The sequence below is a fragment of the Anomaloglossus baeobatrachus genome, chromosome 2 (assembly GCF_048569485.1).
Source record: "Anomaloglossus baeobatrachus isolate aAnoBae1 chromosome 2, aAnoBae1.hap1, whole genome shotgun sequence".
Lineage (NCBI taxonomy): Eukaryota > Metazoa > Chordata > Amphibia > Anura > Aromobatidae > Anomaloglossus > Anomaloglossus baeobatrachus.
In genome coordinates, this window is record NC_134354.1 from 391,289,061 (window position 1) to 391,314,178 (window position 25,118).

At 40.3% G+C, this 25,118-nt stretch overlaps 1 protein-coding gene across 1 annotated transcript in view; it reads left to right on the top strand.

Annotated features, from left to right (window-relative positions):
- LOC142291494 (uncharacterized) overlaps window positions 1–25,118 on the top strand; it is a 216,824-nt gene that overhangs the window by 116,381 nt on the left and 75,325 nt on the right. The window contains exons 3-5 of the mRNA XM_075336057.1: window positions 1,450–1,536; window positions 1,730–1,797; window positions 15,881–15,904. Coding sequence (XP_075192172.1) covers window positions 1,450–1,536; window positions 1,730–1,797; window positions 15,881–15,904 — 179 coding nt within the window. The remainder of the gene's footprint in view (window positions 1–1,449; window positions 1,537–1,729; window positions 1,798–15,880; window positions 15,905–25,118) is intronic.

Here is a 25,118-nt window from a genome sequence, read left to right on the forward strand (position 1 = left end):
CCTAAAATGTGGAGTGTTTGTAAAGAAATGTGTACAATTCCTACAATTTCTATCAGATATTTTTGTTCAAACCTTCAAATTAAACGTTACAATCTGCACTTGAATTCTGTTGTAGAGGTTTCATTTCAAATCCAATGTGGTGGCATGCAGAGCCCAACTCGCGAAAATTGTGTCACTGTCCAAATATTTCTGGACCTAACTGTATATAACACAGTGCAGACCCAGATAGCATTAGGTACCTTTATGTAGTATACAGCCCCGCACAGCACAGTACAGACCCAGATAGTATTTGGCACCTTCATGTAGTATACAGCCCCATATAGCACAGTACAGACCCAGATAGTATTAGGCACCCTCATGTAGTATACAGCCCCATATAGCACAGTGCAGACCCAGATAGCATTAGGCACCTTCATGTAGTATACAGCCCTATACAGCACAGTGCAGAGCCAGACAGTATTAGGCACCTTCATGTAGTATACAGCCCCATGGTCGTCTGGCCACAATGATTGTACATTCTCACTTCTCCTCATTCCCCAGCTGCTCCTGTCCTGCGTACACTGCTGTCTCTCGCTCTGACCTCACTGCAGGCGCACAGTGTTGACGTCACCTCACTCTGCTGCAGTCCTGTCAGAACGCCGACAGTCACAACAGGTAGAATGATGAGAGAGGGAGCGCGCTGCTCCATCTCATCGTTGCATTCAATTGTATCAGAAACTGCGATGCCGATTCAATTGAAAGTGCGATCCTTGGCGGGGGGGAGGTTGGTGACAGTGCGGACACCAGGCCCCCCTGAGTAGCGGTACGTCACTCCTGCAAACATGAGTGGGCCCCCCAGGCAGCCCAAGCCCCGGCATTTGACCGGGTTTTCCGGGTGCTGACGCCAGCCCTGCGGCAGAGCTCAATCCATTTTGTTGCTTTATTCACCTCTTGAATGTTTCAGCTCCATTCAGAGCTGAAACAAGAGGTGACTAAAGCAACACTCCTAACACCGGGCCCCCCTGACTCATATACCGGCCGTGTGGTCTCTTCTCTATGAGAGAGGAGCCGGCTGCTGATCTGCATGCCAGGCCCCTAAGCCTACGGGGACGGTCGCGATGGCGACTGCGGTCGTTACGCCCCTGGGTGGGTCTTTGTGTGTCTGCTCCACACTCTCCTGACAAACTGCATACGGGCATAATAAAAGGTGAGCTCTCAATCCAGATCAGGTAACCCATTGTGCATTGGCTGCTGTGGCATTGTATATCAGGACATAAAGGAAAGTAAGTTCTTGCACATACAGTGCTGGCAGAATGCTTAAAAACAGGAAGACAAATTATTCAGTTATTTATGTTCTTAAAATCTGGATCTTGTTATATATATATATATATATATATATATATATATATATATATATATATATATATGAAAGCATATATCACCTAACATAAGTTTTCATCTTTTTTTCAGTATTCCTTTTCCTGTGGATGGGGATGTTAGTATCTGTAGCTCAGGATATGACGGCAGAAACTGCTATTTCTACAACAGACCCAACAGGTATAACTACATGCTGTAGGGGAGGTAAAGGAAATATCCATGTTGGTTAAAAATAAAAAGCAATCCACAGCCACCAATTCAGCTAGAATAGAGTATCTTGCAAGATCACTTAGTATCAAATAGTAGTAATACTAATGAGTAATTATGGTAATAGAACACTTCCGATGTATTTCACATCTTCATTGTTTTTTAGGTATTGCATCCATGTCTAATACTAATATGCCAGACGGTATGGCTCATAGTGCGGCAACACAGGATCCAGTGAGTATATCTTGTCCATTAATGTGTGCAGTAAACAAAGTTGAACTTCAATGTCAGAATCTAGAATAGAGAAGTTCAGAAGGAGGAAAAGAGTTAGAAATTGTTGTCAGAGATCTCTCTACAATGATATGCTCAAGCAATAGAAGCTAAACAGTCCAACATTTTTAAAGAAAGCCAACCCAAAAAATATGCTCAGCCAAAAATATATGTATTTATGTAAAAAAAAAAAAAAAAAGATGTCCCCTATTCTTTCTTGCTGATCACAGCTCCAGATTTGGAGTGCTAGCTCTTTTCTACCCTTTTGCAGAAAACACTCAATGAAGGTGCACGCAACCGTATAAAAAAACGGTCAGTTTCATCCTGAAATGTGGGATGATTTTTTTTCTCACTTGCCATTTGTGTGCAATCCGTTTTTTGGGGGGTTTTTTGTTTGTTTTTTTTTTTACAATTGCAGTTATTAATCAGTTACAGTTTCCTATGTTACAGAAATGTAGTGTTATCCATAAAAAGCGGATGCTATACTGTCGCTCCGTACAGCGTACGATTTATTTCTCACACCCAGATTCGGTGAAGTGGAAAAAGGATCTATGATTTGCACTGCCCCATTGAATAACATTGGTCCATTTTATCCACAAATAGCACTTGGCCTGAACTGTCTGCATGAACATTAAGAGTGCTCACTTCTTACATGCAGTCATCTAAAATATAATGGCAATTTAAATTGACAGTCTTTGATAACTATATACACATATACAGGTGCATCTCAATAAATTAGAATATCATCAAAAAGTTAATTTATTTCAGTAATTCAATACAAAAAGGGAAGCACATATATTATATAGAGTCATTACACACAGAGCGATCTATTTCAAGTGTTTATTTCTGTTACTCTTGATGATTATGGCTTATAGCAAATGAAAATCCAAAAGTCATTATCTCTGAAAATTACAATATTATATAAGACCAACTGAAAAAATTATTTTAAACTCAGAAATGTTGGCGCCTAAAAGTCTGTAAAGTAAATGCCTCAATGCTTGTTCAGGGCTCCTTTTGCATGAATTACAACATCAATGTGGCATGGCATGGAGGCGATCAGGCTGTGGCACTGCTGAGGTGTTATGGAAGCCCAGGTTGCTTTGATAGCAGCCTTCAGCTCGTCTGCATTGTTGGTTCTGGTGTCTCTCATCTTCGTCTTGACAATACCCCATAGATTTTCTATGGGGTTTAAGTCAGGCGAGTTTGCTGGCCAATCAAGCACACTGATACTGTGGTTATTAAACCAGGTATTGGTACTTTTGGCAGTGTGGATAGGTGCGAATTCCTTCTGGAAAATGACATTTCCATCTCCAAAAAGCTTGTCAGCAGAGGAAAGCATGAAATTTCCTTGTAGGTGACTGCACTGACTTTGGTCTTGATAAAACACAGTGGCCTTACACCAGCAGATGACATGGCTCCCTAAACCATCACTGATTGTGGAAACTTCACACTAGACCTCAGCAGCTTGGATTGTGGCCTCTCCATTCTTCCTCCAGACTCTGGGACCTTGACTTCCAAATTAAATGCAAAATTTTCTTTCATCAGAAAACAACACCTTGGACCACTGAGCAACAGTCCAGTTCTTTTTCTCCATGGCCCCATGTAAGACGCTTCTGGTGTTGTCTATTGGTCTTGAGTGGCATGACACAAGGAATGCGACAGTTCTAGCCCATGTCCTGGATAGGTCTGTGTGTGGTGGCTGTTGAAGAACTCACTCCAGCAGCAGTTGACTCCTTGTGAATCTCCACCAAAGTTTTGAATGGGCTTTTCTTAACAATCCTATAAAGACTGCGGTTATCCCTGTTGCTTGTGCACCTTTTTCTACCTCACTGTTTCCTTCCTCTCAACTTTCCATTAATATGCTAGGATACAGCTTCTTTAGCAATGACCTTTTGTGGCATACCCTCCTTGTGAAGTGTGTCAATGACTGCCTTCTGGACATTTGTCAAGTCAGCAACCTTCCCCATGATTATGTAGCCTACTGAACCAGACTAAGGAACCATTTTCAACACTTAGGAAGCCTTTGCAGGTGTTTTGTGGTAATTGTTGTAATTTTCTGAGATTGGCAGTAAGCCATAATCATTATTATCAGAAATAAACACTTGAAATAGATCACTCTGTTTGCAATGACTCTATATAATATACAGTGCCTACAAGTAGTATTCAACCCCCTGCAGATTTAGCAGGTTTGATAAGATGCAAATAAGTTAGAGCCTGCAAACTTCAAACAAGAGCAGGATTTATTAATAGATGCATAAATCTTACAAACCAACAAGTTATGTTGCTCAGTTAAATTTTAATAAATTTTCAACATAAAAGTGTGGGTCAATTATTATTCAACCCCTAGGTTTAATATTTTGTGGAATAACCCTTGTTTGCAATTACAGCTAATAATCGTCTTTTATATGACCTGATCAGGCCGGCACAAGTCTCTGGAGTTATCTTGGCCCACTCCTCCATGCAGATCTTCTCCAAGTTATCTACGTTCTTTGGGTGTCTCATGTGGACTTTAATCTTGAGCTCCCTCCACAAGTTTTCAATTGGGTTAAGGTCAGGAGACTGACTAGGCCACTGCAACACCTTGATTTTTTCCCTCTTGAACCAGGCCTTGGTTTTCTTGGCTGTGTGCTTTGGGTCGTTGTCTTGTTGGAAGATGAAATGACGACACATCTTAAGATCCTTGATGGAGGAGCGGAGGTTCTTGGCCAAAATCTCCAGGTAGGCCGTGCTATCCATCTTCCCATGGATGCAGACCAGATGGCCAGGCCCCTTGGCTGAGAAACAGCCCCACAGCATGATGCTGCCACCACCATGCTTGACTGTAGGGATGGTATTCTTGGGGTCGTATGCAGTGCCATCCAGTCTCCAAACGTCACGTGTGTGGTTGGCACCAAAGATCTCAATCTTGGTCTCATCAGACCAGAGAACCTTGAACCAGTCTGTCTCAGAGTCCTCCAAGTGATCATGAGCAAACTGTAGACGAGCCTTGACATGATGCTTTGAAAGTAAAGGTACCTTACGGGCTCGTCTGGAACGGTGACCATTGCGGTGGAGTACATTACTTATGGTATTGACTGAAACCAATGTCCCCACTGCCATGAGATCTTCCCGGAGCTCCTTCCTTGTTGTCCTTGGGTTAGCCTTGACTCTTCGGACAAGCCTGACCTCGGCACGGGTGGAAACTTTCAAAGGCTGTCCAGGCCGTGGAAGGCTAACAGTAGTTCCATAAGCCTTCCACTTCCGGATGATGCTCCCAACAGTGGAGACAGGTAGGCCCAACTCCTTGGAAAGGGTTTTGTACCCCTTGCCAGCCTTGTGACCCTCCACGATCTTGTCTCTGATGGCCTTGGAATGCTCCTTTGTCTTTCCCATGTTGACCAAGTATGAGTGCTCTTCACAAGTTTGGGGAGGGTCTTAATTGGTCAAAAAGGCTGGAAAAAAGAGATAATTAATCCAAACATGTGAAGCTCATTGTTCTTTGTGCCTGAAATACTTCTTAATACTTTAGGGGAACCAAACAGAATTCTTGTGGTTTGAGGGGTTGAATAATAAATGACCCTCTGAATAAACGTTTCACAATTTAAAAAAAAAATAAAAAAAGAAATAACATTCTTTTTTGCTGCAGTGCATTTCACACTTCCAGGCTGATCTACAGTCCAAATGTCACAATGCCAAGTTAATTCCGAATGTGTAAACCTGCTAAATCTGCAGGGGGTTGAATACTACTTGTAGGCACTGTATGTGTTTCCTTTTTTGCATTGAATTATTGAAATACATTAAATTTTTGATGATCTTCTAATTTATAGCTATACTTCAGGTTCTTCCAGCCATCTCCTTTGCTCACAGCCAACTTTCTTAGCATCTTTTGCACAGTCACTTATCAGGCAATTGCCATGCTCTTTCACTATACCGCTGCAGATATGGTACCCTGCCACTTCTAAGCCCTTGGCTAGCACGTAACTACATCTCAGTAAAGAACCCCATATCACCAGCAGTGGGATTTATGCACTTCACAGTTTCATACCTAAACTGCTTCTTCGGGCTCCCATCAATAGCTATATATCTGCTTCTGGAAGGCAAAGTCTATGCCACTTGTTTCTTCCAATATAAGAACAATATTCCTATATTTAGGGCCGGTTTTAGATAAAGTGGGGTTCTGGTTAAAGTTTAAAGTAGGGTCCCAAGTGCGCCATCACACAAACATTTAGATTGCATTTATATGATTTATATGAGTTTAAGCCATTAAATGACAGCAATCGAAAATATTTAGTTCAGTGCTTGTTTGCCGTCATCTTTATACAGACTGATGAAGAATGATGGTCACAGGTTGATCACTAGTTGATTAATATGTCCCTATATAGTATCATATTATCAGCAGGACTTCTGCAGCTTGCATCGGGCGATGTGCTAATGAGAACAATGATTCTCGTTCCGACTTAAATAGTCCAATCACCTGATGAATAAGCAGCATTTGGCGATTGCCGACCTGTTTATACATAAGAACTCTCATCTTTGCTGCCGGGATTTATAAATGTGGATGCTACATAGAGTACACACAGTATGTGACACACATAATGCATGTTACAGACAAGATACACACACGATGCATGTTACGTATACACACAACATATGACACACACTTAATGCATGACACGCACACAAAATGCATGACTTACACAGTATACAGGAATTACCTGTCTGTCTCCTTTTCTTCAGTGTTTCTAGGTTGCCACAGGGTACAGGGCCTTTGGTAAAATCGGTGACACTGTCACATGACCGTGATGTTACCAAAGGTCCTGGAGCAATCTACGTCTGAAACTAAACAATAATGCAGAACTGCTATTATTGAAGGGTTATCCACTACTTAGCTAACCCCTTCTCATTCCCCATGTTCACTCCCATAAAAATAAGTAAGCTTATACTCACTTCCAATGTGGCCCCCAGTTTCAGCGATGTCTAAAGCTGCGTTCCCAGGGCCCACATGACATTATTATAACACGCAAACCTCGTGACCAGCTAGCCCTGGCTTCCTTGTCCCCACCTTCAGATGTTTCAGCAGGAAGTCATCACAGCGCTCACATCCTGCTCAATTTTCCGAAGGCGGGGAGTCAAACACCGGGCGCTGATTGGTCGTGGGGCTCGAATGTCATAACACTAACATGGGCTCCGGGAACACTTCTTTAGGCCTCTTTCACACGTACGTGCCTCCGGTACGTGTTTGGCAATTTTTTTCTTACGCACCGGAGAAATTTACATACTCAGGAGAAATTGCACAATAAATTGTATGGTGCAGATTCTCCTGTTATCCTTGTGAAATTGCTACATTTGGAGCTAGAACAAGATTTTTGTGGGAAAAATTTGATTTTTTTTTATTTTCACAGCTCAATGGTGAAAACTTCTGTGAAGCACCTGGGGTTCAAGGTGTTCACCACAAGTCTAGATACATTTCTTGAGGGGTCTAGTTTCCAAAATGGGGTGAGGGGCTTCCACTGTTAAGTCACATCAGGGGCTCTACAAACACAGTATGGCGTTCACTATCGATTCTAGTCAATTTTACATTCTAAAAGTTGAATGGTGCGCCTACCCTCCTGAGCCCTGCCGTGTGCCCAAACAGTAGTTTTCCACCACCTATTGGGCAAATGTGAATTCAGGAGAAATTGCACAACAAATTGTATGGTGCATTTTTTCCTGTTACTCTTGTAAAAATGCAAAATTTGGGGCTAAACTAACATTTTTGTGGGAAAAAATAAAATTTTCATTTTTTCCTTCCACAATGCTTTAGTTGCTATGAAGCACCCAAAGGGTTAATAAACTTCTTGAATGTAGTTTTGAGCAGCTTGGGGGGGTGAAGTTTTCAGAATGGGGACATTTTGGGGTATTTTCTGCCACCTAAGCCACTCAAAGTCACTTCAATGATGTGGTCCCTAAAAATAATGGTTGAGTAAATTTTGTTGTAAAAATGAGAAATTGCTGAACTTCTACCCTTCTAACAAAAAAAAATGGTTCAAAAATGGTACTGATATGAAGTAGACATGTGACAAATATTATTTATTAACTACAGTTGAAACCATAAATTTACATACACTCTCTAAAAAGACACATGCATGTTTTTCTCACTATCTGACATGAAATCACAAGAAACCTTTCTTGTTTTAGGTCAATTAGGAACCAAAATTATTTATATTTGCCAAATGCCAGAATAATGAGAGGCAATGTTTTAAGGCATTTTTATTACTTTCTTCAAAGTCAAAAGTTTACATACACTAAGAGTGTCAAGGGAGGAATTTAGGTAAAGACTGCTAATGGAGTCTTCATACGGGAAAATCAGAGACTGTGCCGTATTAGCTGTATAAACTAAATTGGGAGAGAAAAGGCGCAATAGGGTCTTACCCGATTTACTGGATAAAAAGTATAAAGAAGTGGTGCACTCACCTGATCGGGTTGTGCCAGTCACAACTCCTTTAGTGGCATAAGCGAGTGCCTAAGCGGTCCAGCAGCAGCCCTGTTGTACAAGTGGAACATCAACTTTGGAACTGGAGGAAAACAGGTTTAGCGCCGCGCTTGAAGACCACGGACATCAGTGTTGAACACACAATTCTTTTATTTCATTTCATTCCTACGCGTTCGGAGACCACAACTGCCTCCTTCTTCAGGGAAAAGAACTTTACAGAAACCAAGGAGGAGCCTTTAAAAAGGGATGTACAGAAAAAAAGAAAAAAAGAGAAAGGAGGAAGGGGATCCCTGGCTATGACGTCAGTTCACCATGTGCTATAGAGCAGTGACTCATAGCCACGTGGAGTAAAGCCGCGTCATAGGGCCCTTCCAACAATCAAATATCCAGACAAAAAAGAGAAAAATCAGCTCACCGAGTTGCTGTGATCCGCTGTATATCCAGGGCTGCGCACGGAGGGCTGGGCTGCCATATAGGAATCAAGGAAGAAAAATTTCCAGCGCGGTCCAAATTCTCATATAAAAAGTCATCTTTATTAATTAATCCATAAAAAATAGGGGTTTACAGGCGGTCAGCAAGATACATAGATATTAGTAGGACCCCACAAAGCTACGCGTTTCGACGTGAGTCTTAATCATGCTCCTATTTTTTATGGATTAATTAATAAAGATGACTTTTTATATGAGAATTTGGACCGCGCTGGAAATTTTTCTTCCAACAATCAAATATGGTACATATTGATACATTTAGTCCAAAAAGAACATTCATAATAAAGGATCAAGCAATTAGAAATTCATAAAAAATCGATTTAGTGTAAGAAAGAGAAAAAAAAGGGGACAAGAAGGAAAAAAAGGAAGAAAAAAGGAGAAAAAAGGGGGATATAGATATACAACTGATAGTGATATTTGACACGAACCCGGAGTAGAGAGGCTGTGAAGTTGACCGGCCATCTCACAACCATTACACTATCAGGGGGATTTAGTGGTGCCTCATGATTAGCTACAAAAAACCATTAATAACCTAGTGCAAATGACATGCACTAGGCAAATCACAGCATATAGAAACAGGGCATATATTATTTTTTCAAGTAGGACAAATAATATTATTTTTATTATTATTATTTATATTTAGTGTCAGACTTCGATGGTTACCCAATTTTAATTAATTATATATGTGAAAAAGTGCACTTGAATTAAAAAGATGGTTGGGGTTGAGCACTATAAAGACTATTAGGATGAATCTGTTATGATAAAACAGAGGGAAAAACAGAGGGATAATGTTGTGCGCATGCGTAAGGATAGAGGCAAATTCTCTTAATGAAAAGGGGTGAAATGAGTTCAAGTCGTGGGAAAAATTGCAAAGCGCAGGCGCGCTTCACATGGAAAGTAGCAAGCTCCTCACATAGCGAGGTCAAAAAGGTTCAGAAGCGTGGGAACTAACTGTAGTGCGCGTGCGTGCAATCAGTGTCAGTAAATGATTTTAACACAAAAATACATGTAATCATGCCGTGGAGAAGGGGATACAACATATCACGAATGAGTTACTCAGGGGAGTGTGAAGCGGGATCATGCCCGACAGTGCTAGGAAGGACAAAGGGTAGTTCATTTTAATCTCACATAGCATCCAAACAAATCTCTCCCATAACTGGTGTGCCGAAAAAAACAAAAAGCTAATCTTTGCACTGGAAAGCAGGGAGAGAGGGAAAGGGAGTTTAAAAACAATATATTATTTGAAACACGTAGTGATATAGGCAAGAATATAAATATAAATATAGAATCCACCTTGATCCAAATAGATCGAAATACATAAAATGCCAGAACACATGTATGGTATGCACAGGGGTTGAAGACAAACATATGTTTCCAGTATGTCTTAAGTATGCAAAAAAAAGGGGGAAGATTTATAGAATATCTGAACTGGCAATTATAGCGACATTTATAACATGAGTGGAAGAAAATATATTAAATATATTTATATATAAAAATTTATATTTATATATAAGAATTAAATTTATATATAAAAAATATTTAAAAATATAAAAAGTATAAGATAATATATGGAACAAGATAAAACATAAGAAGCAATTATTAAGGTTCTAAAATATCATAAAAGCACATTCTCATAAATTAGTAAAATAAATCAGTAATCTCATTGAGGCCAAAAGGTTTAAGAGTATTCAGTCTATGGATCCAATAGGTTTCCTTTCTACTGAGCATTTCTGCCCTATTGTTGGCATTAGGGGGAACCTGCTCAATGGGCTGATTTTAAAATCTGGATTTTTATTGTGTGCAATCGTGCAATGTTTAGACAGCCCATGTTTTAGGAAGCCAGTTCTGATGTTGTGGCGATGGGAGTTTACTCTATTATGAAGCTCCTGACTGGTCTGACCCACGTACTGCTTCCCACATATGCAGGCCACCAAATAAACCACATAATCGGACTGACATGTCAAATGATCCCTTATTGGGAAATTCTCAGAGAAGCCAGGAGCGCTAAAGGTGGTCCTCCCGTGGTAAATGTTTTTGCAACACAAGCATTTTTTTGACCCACATCTGAAAGCTCCCCCCATGGTTGGAGTATTCCTATTTTGGCTAGGTGTTACTGTTCTGAGTCTACTGGGGGCAACAATGGTTTTAATAGTAGGTGCTCGTCTGAAGGTGACACCAGGAGCTGAAGGTAAGATGGAGCTGAGAATGGGATCTTTTTGCAGGATGAACCAATGTTTAGATAGGGTATCCCTTATGGTTAAATTATCCCTACTGAAGGTGGTAATAAAATTAAATGCAAATTCGTCCTTGATGTCATTTGCCATTTTACCCTTAACTACCTTTGTCAGATCCAAGGGAACTTTTCTCCCTTTGATGAGATCTGACTGTTTGAGTTTAGCGGTCTCCTGGTAGGCTTTTCGAACTAAAGATTCAGGGTATCTTTTCTCTGAAAACCGTCCCCTCAGAACATCTACTTGATCTCTAAAATCAGTGTCACGCGAACAATTTCTCCTAATCCTCTTCTATTGATTAAGGGGGATGTTATGTAGCCATTTAGCATAATGCTCACTTCCAAAGTGTATATAGGCATTAGCATCTACTTTCTTAAAGAAAGTCTTGGTGAGGATTTTATCATTATCATGAAAAATTGTTAGGTCCAAGAAATTGATCTCTTTATCGCATATAGTTGCTGTGAAGTCCAAACCCCAGTCATTATAATTCAGTTCATCTAACAAAGTTCTGATGTCTGAGTGGTCACTATCCCAGATTATAAAGTCATCAATAAACCTTTAATACAGGATAATGCCACTCTCATGTGAGCCGTTATCAATAAATAGTATTTCAAATAATCCCATAAACAAATTAGCATAGGAGCATGCGGCTTTAGAGCCCATAGCTGTACCGATACGCTGATGATACAATTTTCCCAAGAAAGCAAAAAAATTATTATGAAGAATAAAGTGCATACTTTCAAAAAGAAAGTTTTTTTGGAGGGGAGGAAACCTGCTGTCATCCTCCAGAAAAAAAGAAAAGCTAACAAGCCCAAATGTTGGCGAATATTTGAGTATAAGGATGCTATATCAATTGTAACAAAGGTATAGGACTTGTTCCATGTGATTCCATTTAGAAATTCTATCAGATGAGCTGAGTCCCTAAGATGACTTTTGAGGTTCCTGACATGTGGCTGCATTAATAAATCCACATAGTGGGCTAGGTTCGCTGTAAGGGAGTTGATGCCAGAAATAATAGGCCTCCCAGGTGGATTAAGCAGATTTTTATGAACTTTCGGGAGATGGTAAAAAAAGGATAATGGCGAATTATTCACCTGGAGGAACCTTTTTTCAGCTGGACTCAGCATATTAGCATCAACTGCACCTTGAATTAGAACCTTATAAGATACAACAGCTTGATCATATTTCTCTTTATTGACAACTTCATAATATAAGGGGTCCGATAGGATTCTGAGGGCTTCTTTGATGTAGTCTAAGTCCGACAGTATTAGCTGTATATCAGTGCCAATATATCGATGTATCAGACAATGAATACACAGACATGTTCTCCTTGAGCCAGCGTCATCAACTGACCCGTGTATTAGATAGATCCAATTATACAATATGCATGAAGAACCTTGAAGCTAAACAGGGAGTTTTTTACTCCTTAATTTCTCACAGCACATTATTTGTTTCTTGTACATTCTTTCTGTGTGAAGCTACTGATAAGACTTTTACTCATCATTAAGAGACTTTCATCGGTTGTACATCTGTTCTCATTCGTGGTAACCCCTTCATGACTTACAACTTTAAATTATATTAAGGGTCTACGCGATGGCTGCATAGACAGACAGATAATTATGCAACTACATCTACATTTTGATTATTTATATACACAGATATTCTTATTACGTTTGAACAAAAAAGCTATAGCTCAGACGACCTCCAAAGTCCCCCCTTAATAAAATATCTGTGAATATTATTACCTTAAATTTTAAAACTTTCCCCATTTAGATATATTTTATTATTTGGGACTTTAATTATATCAATATCTATATATATGTGGGCTTTCTATGGGATTGTTGTTTAATTTAACACTACAGACTTTGACTCCCCCCTTAAGTACTTATTTTATTTATTAAAAATAACTTTATGATTTATAGGGGCTATTAGAATTGGCGATATTACTCTCATTAGGGCACATTATCCTGATTAAGAAAGATTGAGTCTAGATCTTATTTAAAAATTAGCACATAATCAAAAAAACAATGCAGATAGTGCTCAGATGCCATCTTGTGTACACTTTATGTAGTGCACTGTTATGATCCGGAACCATGGAAGATCACCACAAATCATTGGCAAAAAGGTGACAAGAGCATTGGCAACTAATCTGGCCGCCATCCCCTTACTAACAACACAACTAGAAGTAGCCGAGGGGTGAACTAACATCCTGTGCACCGCGAACCCAGCCGGAGAACTAACTATCCTAAAGGTAGGAAAGATGAATAACTCTCTGCCTCAGAAAATAGACAAGAATAGCAAGCCCCCCACATTCAAAGACTGCGGTGATATAGGAAAAACACAATACACAGGTAGATGACAGGATTAGCAAAAGGTGAGGCCCCCGCTGACTAAAATGGGAAAAGACAGGAAAGGGACTGATGGTAGCCAGAGAAAAACCCTGCCAAATGCCAACTTCCTGATGGTACAAAAAGGCCCTCAGATCGCTCGATCTGAACTCCGTCCTATACCAGGTGCCCTTGTCATACCAATGAACAGAAAACAAGAATATAACAAATTCAACAAGCCATAAACACATGGACCCAAAGGAGCTATACTCCACACAAAACTGCAGGGAGTTCCTCAACAATCCACTGAGGGGGAAAATCCCTGGAAGGAAATAAACTGAAACCAACCACAACAAATGACAAACCCAGATAAGCAAAAGAACCAAGCAATAAATAAAGAGCAAGAACTTATCTGGAGTGGATGTAATGTAGAGCAGGATTAAGCAGGCTGGAGATACAAAGAACAACTGACATCCGGCAACAGCCTGCAATCAGACCAGGACTTAAATAAGCAGAGAGTTAGGAAAGGAAACACCCACTGCACAACACACCTGGTCTCTGTCCAAACCCTTCCTGGCCACCAGAGGGAGCCTCCCAGCAGCCAAGACATAACTAACATTCACAACATTGCACCCTGACTTATACTGTATTTATACACTTTGAGGCCTCTTTCACACGTTCGTGAAAAACCACACACGTTTTTCACGGACGTGTCAGAGATGCGTTTTGCCCTCCGTGACTCGTGTTTATGGCACACGTGTGTTCTCCGTGTGTTATCCGTGATAACACACGGAGGACGAGAACTTTATGCTCACCTGTCCCTGGCGTTGGTGTCCGTGGTGCTGATTTTCGGTCTCCGGTCTTGCCGACTCCCCGCTGCTGCTGCTTCCGGACGCAGTGAAGTGAATATTCAATGAGCATAATGAGCGGCGGTGGGAAGCAAGTGACAGCAGCGGCAGAGACAGCAGGGCAGGAGAAGGTGAGTAAAGTTTTTTTTTATTTTCTCAAACACGTGTTTATTCTCCGGCGCGTGTTACACGGAACACCTCCATGTGGTTCGTTTACGTTCCATGTGACACCCGTGATGCCGGAGAGCATGATGCTGGAGCACACGGACACACATATGCTCCACATGTACACACGGTCCATGGCAGAACACACACGTGAGCGCAGACCCATTGATTTTAATGGGTCTACGTGTGCCCGTGTCTCCAGTACGTGAGGAAAAGGACCAAACACGTACCGGAGACAAGGACGTCTGAAAGAGGCCTGAGATGGATGTGTAATATACTCGTAGTTATTAGAGTTTCATATCTTTGCTGGTCTGTTTATGCACTTTTACTATTCTACCTCAGTCATAACTTGTTTTTCGCACACAAACCAGTGATCTAATATACTGTGATCTTTTTTTCTCTATTTATTGGTTGCACTTATTTGCTATATCTATGCACTTTACATATAGTGCATCTTATAACTACATCAATTGTTATTTATAAGCTGCGATATTAGATCCATTCTTACTATTTACCTCAGTGTATTCTGGTGCCATATAAATATATACAGTATCTATTGCACTTTATATTGATTTTACATCATTAGCTGCGTGCACATATATGTATCATTTGTGGTTATATCCAGTTATGTATTTACTGGAATACATCTTACATTTTGTCTTTGGCTCATGGGTGGGTATGTGATAACAAAATAGAACAAAATACCAAACAAAACACAAAAATACAGAAGAACAAATAAGCAAGTTAGACAGGGAAAAAATCCCTTTCCTGCAGGAGAACTAGCAAAGGGGAAACCCCCATGCTCACAACACAAGAGAAACCAAACTTCACCAAGGAAACAGATACAAAGCAAAACAAGGAAAACAACCACCCTAAGGTGTAAACCAGTAAGCAATGAAAAAATTGAGAACGTATCTGCAGAAGTCTTGCTCAGGGAAACAGGGACGGCCAGAACTGCAAGCCAGGAACAGAGATTGAGGAATATACAATTCAATGCAAAAAGTGCTTTCCTATATAGACCAGACTTGTCTGCAATAGGACTTCCCTAATTCCCAATTAACGTCGACACCTGTCTGAGTCACAGGCTCAAATTCAGCTTCACTACCATTCCTGGCCACCAGAGGGAGCTTCAAAACAGCACCCACACAGACGACATTCACAACACAGAAGTATGCAAATCACATACTTGCTCAGGACAACACCTATTTATATACCCTGTTAGGGACCTGCTTAACTTATCAGAACTTAACATTTATTACATGATCACCCATTGTCTTAAGTGGCAACATGAAATACTATATTTTCTCTGCAACACCTCACAGGATACTATTACATATACGTATCTTTTACAGCATTTGAAACTTGTGATTCTGTTTGTAGGAGCTGGGATCCAAACCAGTGTCTCGATGAAACAATCTTCATGACTGCTCACACAGAGGTGTTAGATGTAATACTAATTGTAATAGGTCATTATATTTTTAGATGATTTTTTTCAGAACTACCTATAACAGTAATGTTTCTTTATCTCTCCTATCAGGAAGCCATGGATGACATGCCAACAGTAAGTACACCTGTTAGAGCTTTGGATATAGAGATACAGTGAAGAAAATAAGTATTTTATACACTGCTGATTTTGCAAGTATCCCACCTACAAAGAATGGCAAGGTCTGTAATTTTTATCGTAGGTACACTTAAACTGTGACAAACAGAATCAACCCCCACCCCGCAAAAAAAAAAATCAAGAAAATCACATTGTATGGTTTTTAAATAAGTAATTAGCATCTTATTGTATTAAATAAGTGTCCACTCAATCAATCACACTCCAACCACTCTACCATGGCTAAAGAGTGGTCTAAGGACACCAGGGACAAAATAGTAGACTTGCACAAGGCTGGGATGGGCTACAGGCGCAATTATTAGAAAATGGAAGAAACACAAGATGACTGTCTGGGGCTCCATGCAAGATTATACCTCGTGGAGTAAGGATAATTCAGAGAAAGGTCAGATATAAGCCCAGAACTACATGGAAGGACCTAGTCAATGACCTGAGGAGAGCAAGCTGGGACCACAGTCTGAAAAATTACCATTAGTAACACACTACACCGTCATGGATTAAAATCTTGCAGGGCACACAAGGTCCCCCTGCTCATGCTAACACATGTCCGGGCCAATTTGAAATTTACTAATGTCCATCTGGATGATCCAGAGGAGGCATGTGGTCAGATGAGACCAAAATAGAACTTTTTGGGATCAACTCCATTTGCCGTGTTTGGAGGAGGAAGAAGAATAAGTACAACCCCAAGGACACCATCCCAACTGTGATGCACGATGGTGGAAATATCATACATTGTGGGTGCTTTTCTGCAAAGGGGACAGGACAGGACGACTGCATCGTATTGAAGGGAGGATGGATGGGTTATGTACCGCTAGATTTGGCCAACAACCTACTTCCCTCAGGAAGAGCATTGAAGATGGATTGTGGCTGGATCTTCTAGCATGACAATGATCCGAAACACACAGCCAGGGCAACTAAGAAGTGGCTCTGTAAAAAGCATTTCAAGATCCTGGAGTGGCCTAGCCAGTCTCCAGACCTGAATCCAAAAGAAAATTTTTAGAGGGAGCTGAAACTCAATATTGCCCAACGGCAGCACCGAAACCTTCAAGATCTGGAGAAGGTCTGTATGGAGGAATGGGACAAAATCCCTTCAGCAGTGTGTGCAAACTTGGTCAAGAACTACAGGAAACGTCTGACCTCTGTAATTGCAAACAAAAGTTTCTGTACCCAATATTAATTTGAGTAATTCTACTGTATCAAATACTTATGTCTTGCAATAAAATGCTAATTAATTATTTAACCCCTTTCCGTTTTTTTTTTCGCCATTCTTTTTTTGAGAGATGTCTTTATTATTTTTTAGTCAATATGGTCATGTGAGGGCTCATTTTTTGCGGAACGAGCTGTACTTTTAAATGAAACAATAGGTTTTACCATATAGTGTACTGGAAAACGGCAAAAAAAATTCCAAATGCAGAAGAATTGCAAAAAAAGACATTGCTATTGTTTTTGAGATATTTTATTTACTGTGTTCACTGTATGGTAAAACTGATGTGTGGGTGTGATGCCTCAGGTCAGTGCGAGTTCGTAGACACCAAACATGTATAGGTTTACTTTTATATAAGGGGTTAAAAAAATTCAGACGTTTGTCTGAAAAAAGTGGCGCACGTTTTACGCCATATTCCGTGACCCATAGTGTTCTCATTTTTCAGGATCTATGGCTCAGTGATGGCTTATTTTTTGAGACTCAAGCTGATGTTTTTAACGGTACCATTTTGCTCAGATGCTACGTTTTGATCGCCTGTTATTGCATTTTGCGCAAAAGTTGTGGCGACAAAAAAACATCATTTTGGCGTTTGAAATTTTTTTGCTGCTACGCCATTTACTGATCAGATTATTGATTTTATATTTTGATAGATTGGGCATTTCTGAACGCGGCGATACCAAATGTGTGTATAATTTTTATTTTTTTAACCCTTTAATTTTCAATGGGGTGAAAGGGGGGTGATTTGAACTTTTAGGTTTTTTTTTAATTTTTTAAAACTTTATTTTTAACTTTTTTTTTTATTTTATTAGTCCCCCTAAGGGGCTATCAGCAATCCGATCGCTCTGCACTATCTGCTGATCACAGCTACACAGCTGTAAACAGCAGATATGTGCACTTCCTGCTTCCCTGGCCTCTGTACAAAGCGAAAGTGAAAGTGGTTCATGTCTAGCACAGGAGTCATCACATGACCCTGTGCTACCATGACAACCACCGGAAGCCACATGATCATGTCACGTGACTTCCGGTATCGGGCGGTAAGTAAAACTTTACTGCGATCGTGTTTATAATGGCGCTGTCACATATTGACAACACCATTACAGTGGTTAAATGGCACGAGCAGATAACGATTCTGCTCGTGCCTAGCAGGCACACATCTCAGCTGTGAAAATCAGCTGAGATGTGCGCCGATCGCGGCATGCTGCTGCCGGCAGACCGCGGGCAGTAACGTTATGACCGCTAGGACATAGTTTTACTGCCCGCGGTCGTTAAGGGGTTAAAAATCATACAATGTGATTTGTTGGAATTTTGGAGGGGTTTTGTCTGTCATAGTTGAAGTGTACGTGCAATAAAAATTACAGGCCTCTGCATTCTTTGTAGGTGCAGGCAAATAATCAGGAGTGTGTCAAATAATTATTTTCCCCATTGTAGGTCCAGATATATTTGGAAAATGACACTAGTTTTGGCATTTTAGCTGTTTACCAAAGCAAAAAATATTCAAGATACAGTTATATACAGTGCTTTGCGAAATTATTCGGCCCCCTTGAATTTTTCAACCTTGTCCGACATTTCAGGCTTCAAACATAACGATAAAAATTTTAATGTTATTGTGAAGAATCAACAACAAGTGGGACACAATTGTGAAGTAGAACGATATTTATTGCTTATTTTAAACTTTTGTAAAAAAATAAATAACTGAAAAGTGGGTCGTGCAATATTATTCGTCCCCTTTAAGTTAATACTTTGTAGTGCCACCTTTTGCTGCGATTACAGCTGCAAGTCGCTTGGGGTATGTGTCTATCAGTTTTGCACATCGAGAGACTGAAATTCTTGCCCATTCTTCCTTTGCAAATAGCTGGAGCTGAGTGAGGCTGGATGGAGAGCGTTTGTGAACAGCAGTTTTCAGCTCTTTCCACAGATTCTCGATTGGATTCAGGTCTCCACTTTGACTTGGCCATTCTAACATCTAGATACCTTTATTTGTGAACCATTCTATTGTAGATTTTGCTTTATGTTTTGGATCATTGTCTTCTTGAATTACAAATCTCCGTCCCAATCTCAGGTCTTTTGCAGACTCCAACAGGTTTTCTTCAAGAATGGTCCTGTATTTGGCTCTATCCATCTTCCCATCAATTTTAACCATTCGCTGTACCTGCTGAAGCAAAGCAGGCCCAAACCATGATGCTGCCACCACCACGTTTGACAGTGGGGATCGTGTGTTCAGGGTGATGAGCTGTGTTGCTTTTACACCAAACATATCGTTTGGCATTGTGCCCAAAAATTTCGATTTTGGTTTCATCTGACCAGAGCACCTTCTTCCACATGTTTGGTGTGTCTCCCAGGTGGCTTGTGGCAAATTTTAAACAACACTTTTTATGGATATCTTTGAGAAATGTCTTTCTTTTTGCCACTCTTCCATAAAGGCCAGATTTGTGCATTGTACGACTGATTGTTGTCCTATGGGCAGACTCTCCCATCTAAGCTGTAGATCTCTGCAGTTCATCCAGAGTGATCATGGGCCTCTTGCTCTTGGCTGCATTTCTGATCAGTCTTCTCCTTGTTTGACATGAAATTTTTGAGGGACGGCCGGGTCTTGGTAGATTTGCAGTGGTATGATACTCCTTCCATTTCAATTTGATCGCATGCACAGTGCTTCTTGGACTGTTTAAAGTTTTGGAAATCTTTTTGCAACCAAATCCAGCTTTTTAACTTCTCTGCAACAGTATCACAGACCTGCCTGTTGTGTTCCTTGGTCTTCATAATGCTCTCTGTGCTTTAAACAGAACACTAAGACTATCACAGAGTAGGTGCATTTATACGGAGACTTGATTACACACAGGTGGCTTATATTTATCACCATCAGTCATTTAGGACAACATTGGATCATTCAGAGATCCTCAATGAACTTCTGGAGTGAGTTTGCTGCACTGAAAGTAAAGGGTCCGAATAATATTTCGCACCCCAATTTTAAATTGTTACATTTTACAAAAATTTAAAATAAGCAATAAATATCGTTCACCTCCACAATTGTGTCCCACTTGTTGTTGATTCTTCACCATGAAATTACATTTTTTTTATCTTTATGTTTGAAGCCTGAAATGTGGGAAAAGGTTAAAAAATTCAAAGGGGCCGAATAATATTACATGCTCCAATTTTCAGTTTTTTTATTTGTTACAAAAATTTAAAATGAGCAATAAATATCATTCACCTTCACAATTGTGTCCCACTTGTTGATTCTTCACCATAAAATTGAAATTTTTTATCTTTTTGTTTGAAGCCTAAAATGTAGGAAAAGGTTGAAAAATTCAAGGGGGCCGAATACTTTTACAAGGCACTATAATTAATAAAGGCTTAAACTGCATATAGATAAACAATTATCTCAAAAGTACTTTAACGGGCTGCATTGGCTATTCCCTCATTAATCCATCATCAATTGAACAGGTCAAAGGTCTGGAGCTCATTGCAAGTGTGGCATTTGCATTTACGAGCTGATGCTATAAATTCACAAGGAAGGTCAAAGGAGTACACAATAGATGAAAAGAAGACCATTATTAGGCTGAAAAAAAAGAGAGAAATCTATTGGAGAGATGGCAGAAATGTTAGGAGTAGCCAAATCAACAGTTTGGTACATTCTGCAAAAAAAAAAAAAAAAAAAAAGTACACTGATGAGCTTGGGAACTCGGGCTGGATATCCAAAGAAAAAGACAACAGTGGCGGATGATCACAGAATCCTTTCCATCGTGAAGAAAACCACAAGGTGCAACTCATTATTTGGACAGAAGAAGGTAAGATCAACCTGTACTAGAATGACGTGAAGAAGAAAATATGGAGAAGGCTTGGAACACCACATCCTCTGTAATACATGGTGGAGGCTGTGTGATGGCATGAGCATGCATGGCTTCCAGTGGCACTGGGTCAGTAGTGTTTATTGATGATGTGACTGAAGACAGAAGCTGCCGGATGAATTCTGAAATGTACAGGGCTATACTTTCTGCTCAGATTCATCCAAATGCACCAAGGTTGATTGATCGATGATGCTTCACAGTACAGATGGACCATGACCTAAAACATAATACAAAAGCAACATATGAGTTTTATAAGACAAATAAGTGGAATATTTTGCAATGACAATCACAAGGTCTCAATCCCATCGAACTGCATTTCACATGCTTAATACAAAATGTAAGACAGAAAGACCAACAAACAAGCAACAAGCAGTAAAGGCCTGACAAAGCATCACAAAGAGAAAAATCATGCGTTTGGTAATGTCCGTGGCTTCTAGTCTTCAGACATTTGTCTAATTACTATTGAGCCCCTGAAATGAGAAGACTTTGTAGAAAAATGGTTGCACTTCCTAAACGTTTCATAGGATATTTATGTGTAACCCCTTAAATTAGACCTAAAAGTCTACACTTCAATAGCATTTCAGTTGTTTCATGTTAAATCCAAAATAGTGGCATTGCAGCTCCTAAAGCACGGAAATTCAGTCACTGTCCAAAGATTTAAAGACCAAACTGTTCCCTTTTTAATTTAACCTCAAAAATTGGGCCTACTATTTAATCCATCTATTAGAATACTTAAAATTAAAGACCCTATAGTGTACATCAGGGGTTGGTAATTAATGTTCCTTAGGGGCCACATGAGACATCATGACTGTTGTGGAGAACCGAACGAATAGGATGAAATTAATTCTGCTCACTATTGATATTAACATATTATTTACAATTCTAATTAATATATATAAATAATCACTTAATATTAAGCAAAATTAATTATGCTAACATCCCATTACATACTGTATGAACCCGCGCACAGTCCCCTAAATACATTATGAGCCTTCATTTAGCCCCCTATGACTAAGGGTGGCTTTACATGCTGCGATATCCGGCCCAATATCGCTAGCATGACACCCGCCCCCATCGTTTGTGGGCGACGGGCATATCGCTGCCTGTCGCGCACAAAATCGCACACCCCCATCACACATACTTACCTGTCCTTCGACGTCGCTGTGACAGGCGAACCGCCTCCTTTCTAAGGGGGCGGTCCGTTTGGCATCACAGTGACGTCACTAAGCGGCCGCCCAATGTAAGCGGAGGGGCGGAGATGAGCGGGACGTAACATCCCGCCCACCTCCTTCCTTCCGCATTGTGGCCGGAGGCAGGTAAGGAGATGATCCTCGTTCCTGCGGCCTCACACGTAGCGATGTGTGCTGCCGCAGGGACGAGGATCAACTTCGCCCCAGCGACAGCAGCGATAACTGGCAGCGGACCCCCATGTCAATGAGGAGCGATTTTGGACGTTTTTGCAACATTCCAAAATTGCTCCTAGGAGTCACACGCTACGACATCGCTACAGCGGCCGGATGTGCTTCACAAAATCCGTGACCCCAACGAGATCGCTGTAGCGAAATCGTAGCGTGTGAAGCCTGCTTAAGGACGCTAGACATCCAAAACACATCTGTTGCATGCTATCCTGATGCATGTTTTTTTTAACATGAATGAATTATTAATAAAATCAAAGTTTTATATTACGTGGACTTGGATGCTGGATCTTTCCTCCTCCCCCTATATACAGTATGAGCCCCATATAGCTTTTCTATATAATGTGATCTCCCACATAGCTTCTCTGTATACAATATGAGCCCCCTCATAGCCTCTCTATGTACAGGGAGCCTCCATATAGCCTCCCTACATAAAGTGTCAGCCCCTACATACCCACTAGATAGTGTGAGCCTCCACGTAGTCCCTATATACAGTTTGAGTCCTCACATAACCTCCCTATAAATAGTATGAGCCATTATATACAGTATGAGCTCCCACATAGCCTTTCTAAATACAATATAAGAGCTCATTTAGCCTCCTATATAAAATGTGAGACCCAACATAGCCTCCCTATATACAGTGTGAGCCGCCACATAGCCTCCTAAATATAGTATGAGCAGCTTCGCCCTCCACCAATGAATTCTCTTCTGTCTGCATCCTGTGACATCGGGAAACAGGTGGAGGCGGACAGGCGAAAGCATGGTGCTTCCCATGGGTCACTGTTTTCATCTTTTTAGCTGTGTAAGTACGTGGGCCGTACTGCAACAACCAGAGAACAGGATGTGGCCCGCAGTCCGCACTTTACCCAGTCCTGGTGTACATTATAACTGAAAAATGTATAATAATTAATATTATATTCTTACTATGCTTAGATATTTACATAAGGTGGTTAGTCATTTGGAAGGAATGACCAGTTGCTAACAGTAACAGCTGCTAACATGATAGTTTGTAAAAAAAACCTGCCAATTCTCGTAGGGTCCAATGATTCAATTTAGGAAGGATGGAAAGTATGGCTTGTATTTCTTGTATTACATATGCCATGATATTGGTTGGCTACTATAGTATATGAGATAACCACAAATGAGCATATCATTCATGTAGCCAATTATGAAGGATACAGAGTTTGCCATAAAAAAAAATGTTTGTACTATCATTTTTATACATTTAGATTTTACTAAATCTTCATAGAAAGAAGCCACTGGCCTGTTGTGTAAATCGACTGTTCTAATTTATGCTGCAGCAAACTACCCATTTCTAGAAATATTTCATTTTACTGCAGAGGTATAGAGAAATGTCCCATTTGTTCTGCTTTTATATACAGTTAGGTCCATATACTGTATATTTGGACACTGACAATTTTTTTTTTTTACTTGTTTACTGAAACATGTTATAGTTATATAATGGACTGACTTTTAGCTTTTATTTGAGGGTATCCACATTAAAATATTATGAAGGGTTTAGGAGTTTCAGCTTCTTTATATGTGCCACCCTGGTTTTAAAGGGCCCAAAAGTAATTAGATAATTGACTCACAGGTTGTTTCATGGGCAGGTGTGGGCAATTCCTTTCTTATTTCATTCTCAATTAAGCACATAAGAGGCCTGAAGTTGATTTGAGATGTGGTGCTTGTTTTTTTACGTTTTTGCTGAGAAGTAAACATGCGGTTAGAGGAGCTCTCCATGCAGGTGAACCAAGCCATCCTTTATCTTCGAAAACAGAAAAAGAAATCAGAGAAATTGCTACAATATTAGGAGTGGCTAAATCTACAGTTTGGTACATCCTGAGAAAGATAGAAAGTACTGGTGACCTCAACATTGCAAAAAGACCTGGAAGCCCACGGAAGACAACAGTGGTGAATGATCACAGAATAATTACCATGGTGAAGAGAAACCCCTTCACAACATCCAACCAAGCAAACAATAATCTCCAGGATGTCAGCATATCAATATCCAAATCTACCATAAAGAGAAGACTGCATGAAATAAAATACAGAGGGCTCACTGCACGGTGCAAGCCACTCATAAACCTCAAGAAGGAAAAAGGTTAGATTGGACTTTGCTAGAAAAAAATCTTGAAAACCAGCACAGATCTGAAAGAACATTCTTTGGACAAATGAAACCAAGATCAACTTCTACCAGAATGATGGAAAGAAAAAAGTATGGTAAAGGCATGGTACAGCTCATGACCCAAAGCAAAGCACATAACTGGTAGAACACGGCTGAGACAGTGTGATGACTTGGGCATTCATGGCTGCCAGTGACACTGGGTCCCTAGTGTTTATTAATGATGTGGCATAGGACAGAAGCTACCGGATGAATTCTGGGGTTTTCAGAGACATACTGTGTGTTCAAATCCAGCCAAATGCAGCCAAACTGATTGGTTGGAGTTTCATAATACAGATGAATAATGACCCAAAAGATAAAGCCAAAGTCATCCAGTTTATTAAAGAAAAGAAGTGGAATATTCTTGAATGGCCAAGTCATCACCCGATCTCAACCCAATAGAGACGCATTTCACTTGTTAAAGACTAAACTTCAGACAGAAAGACCACAAACAAACAGCAACTGAAAACCGCTGCAGTAAAGAGCATTAACAAGGAGGAAACACAGCGTCTGGTGATGTCCATGAGTTTGTAACTTC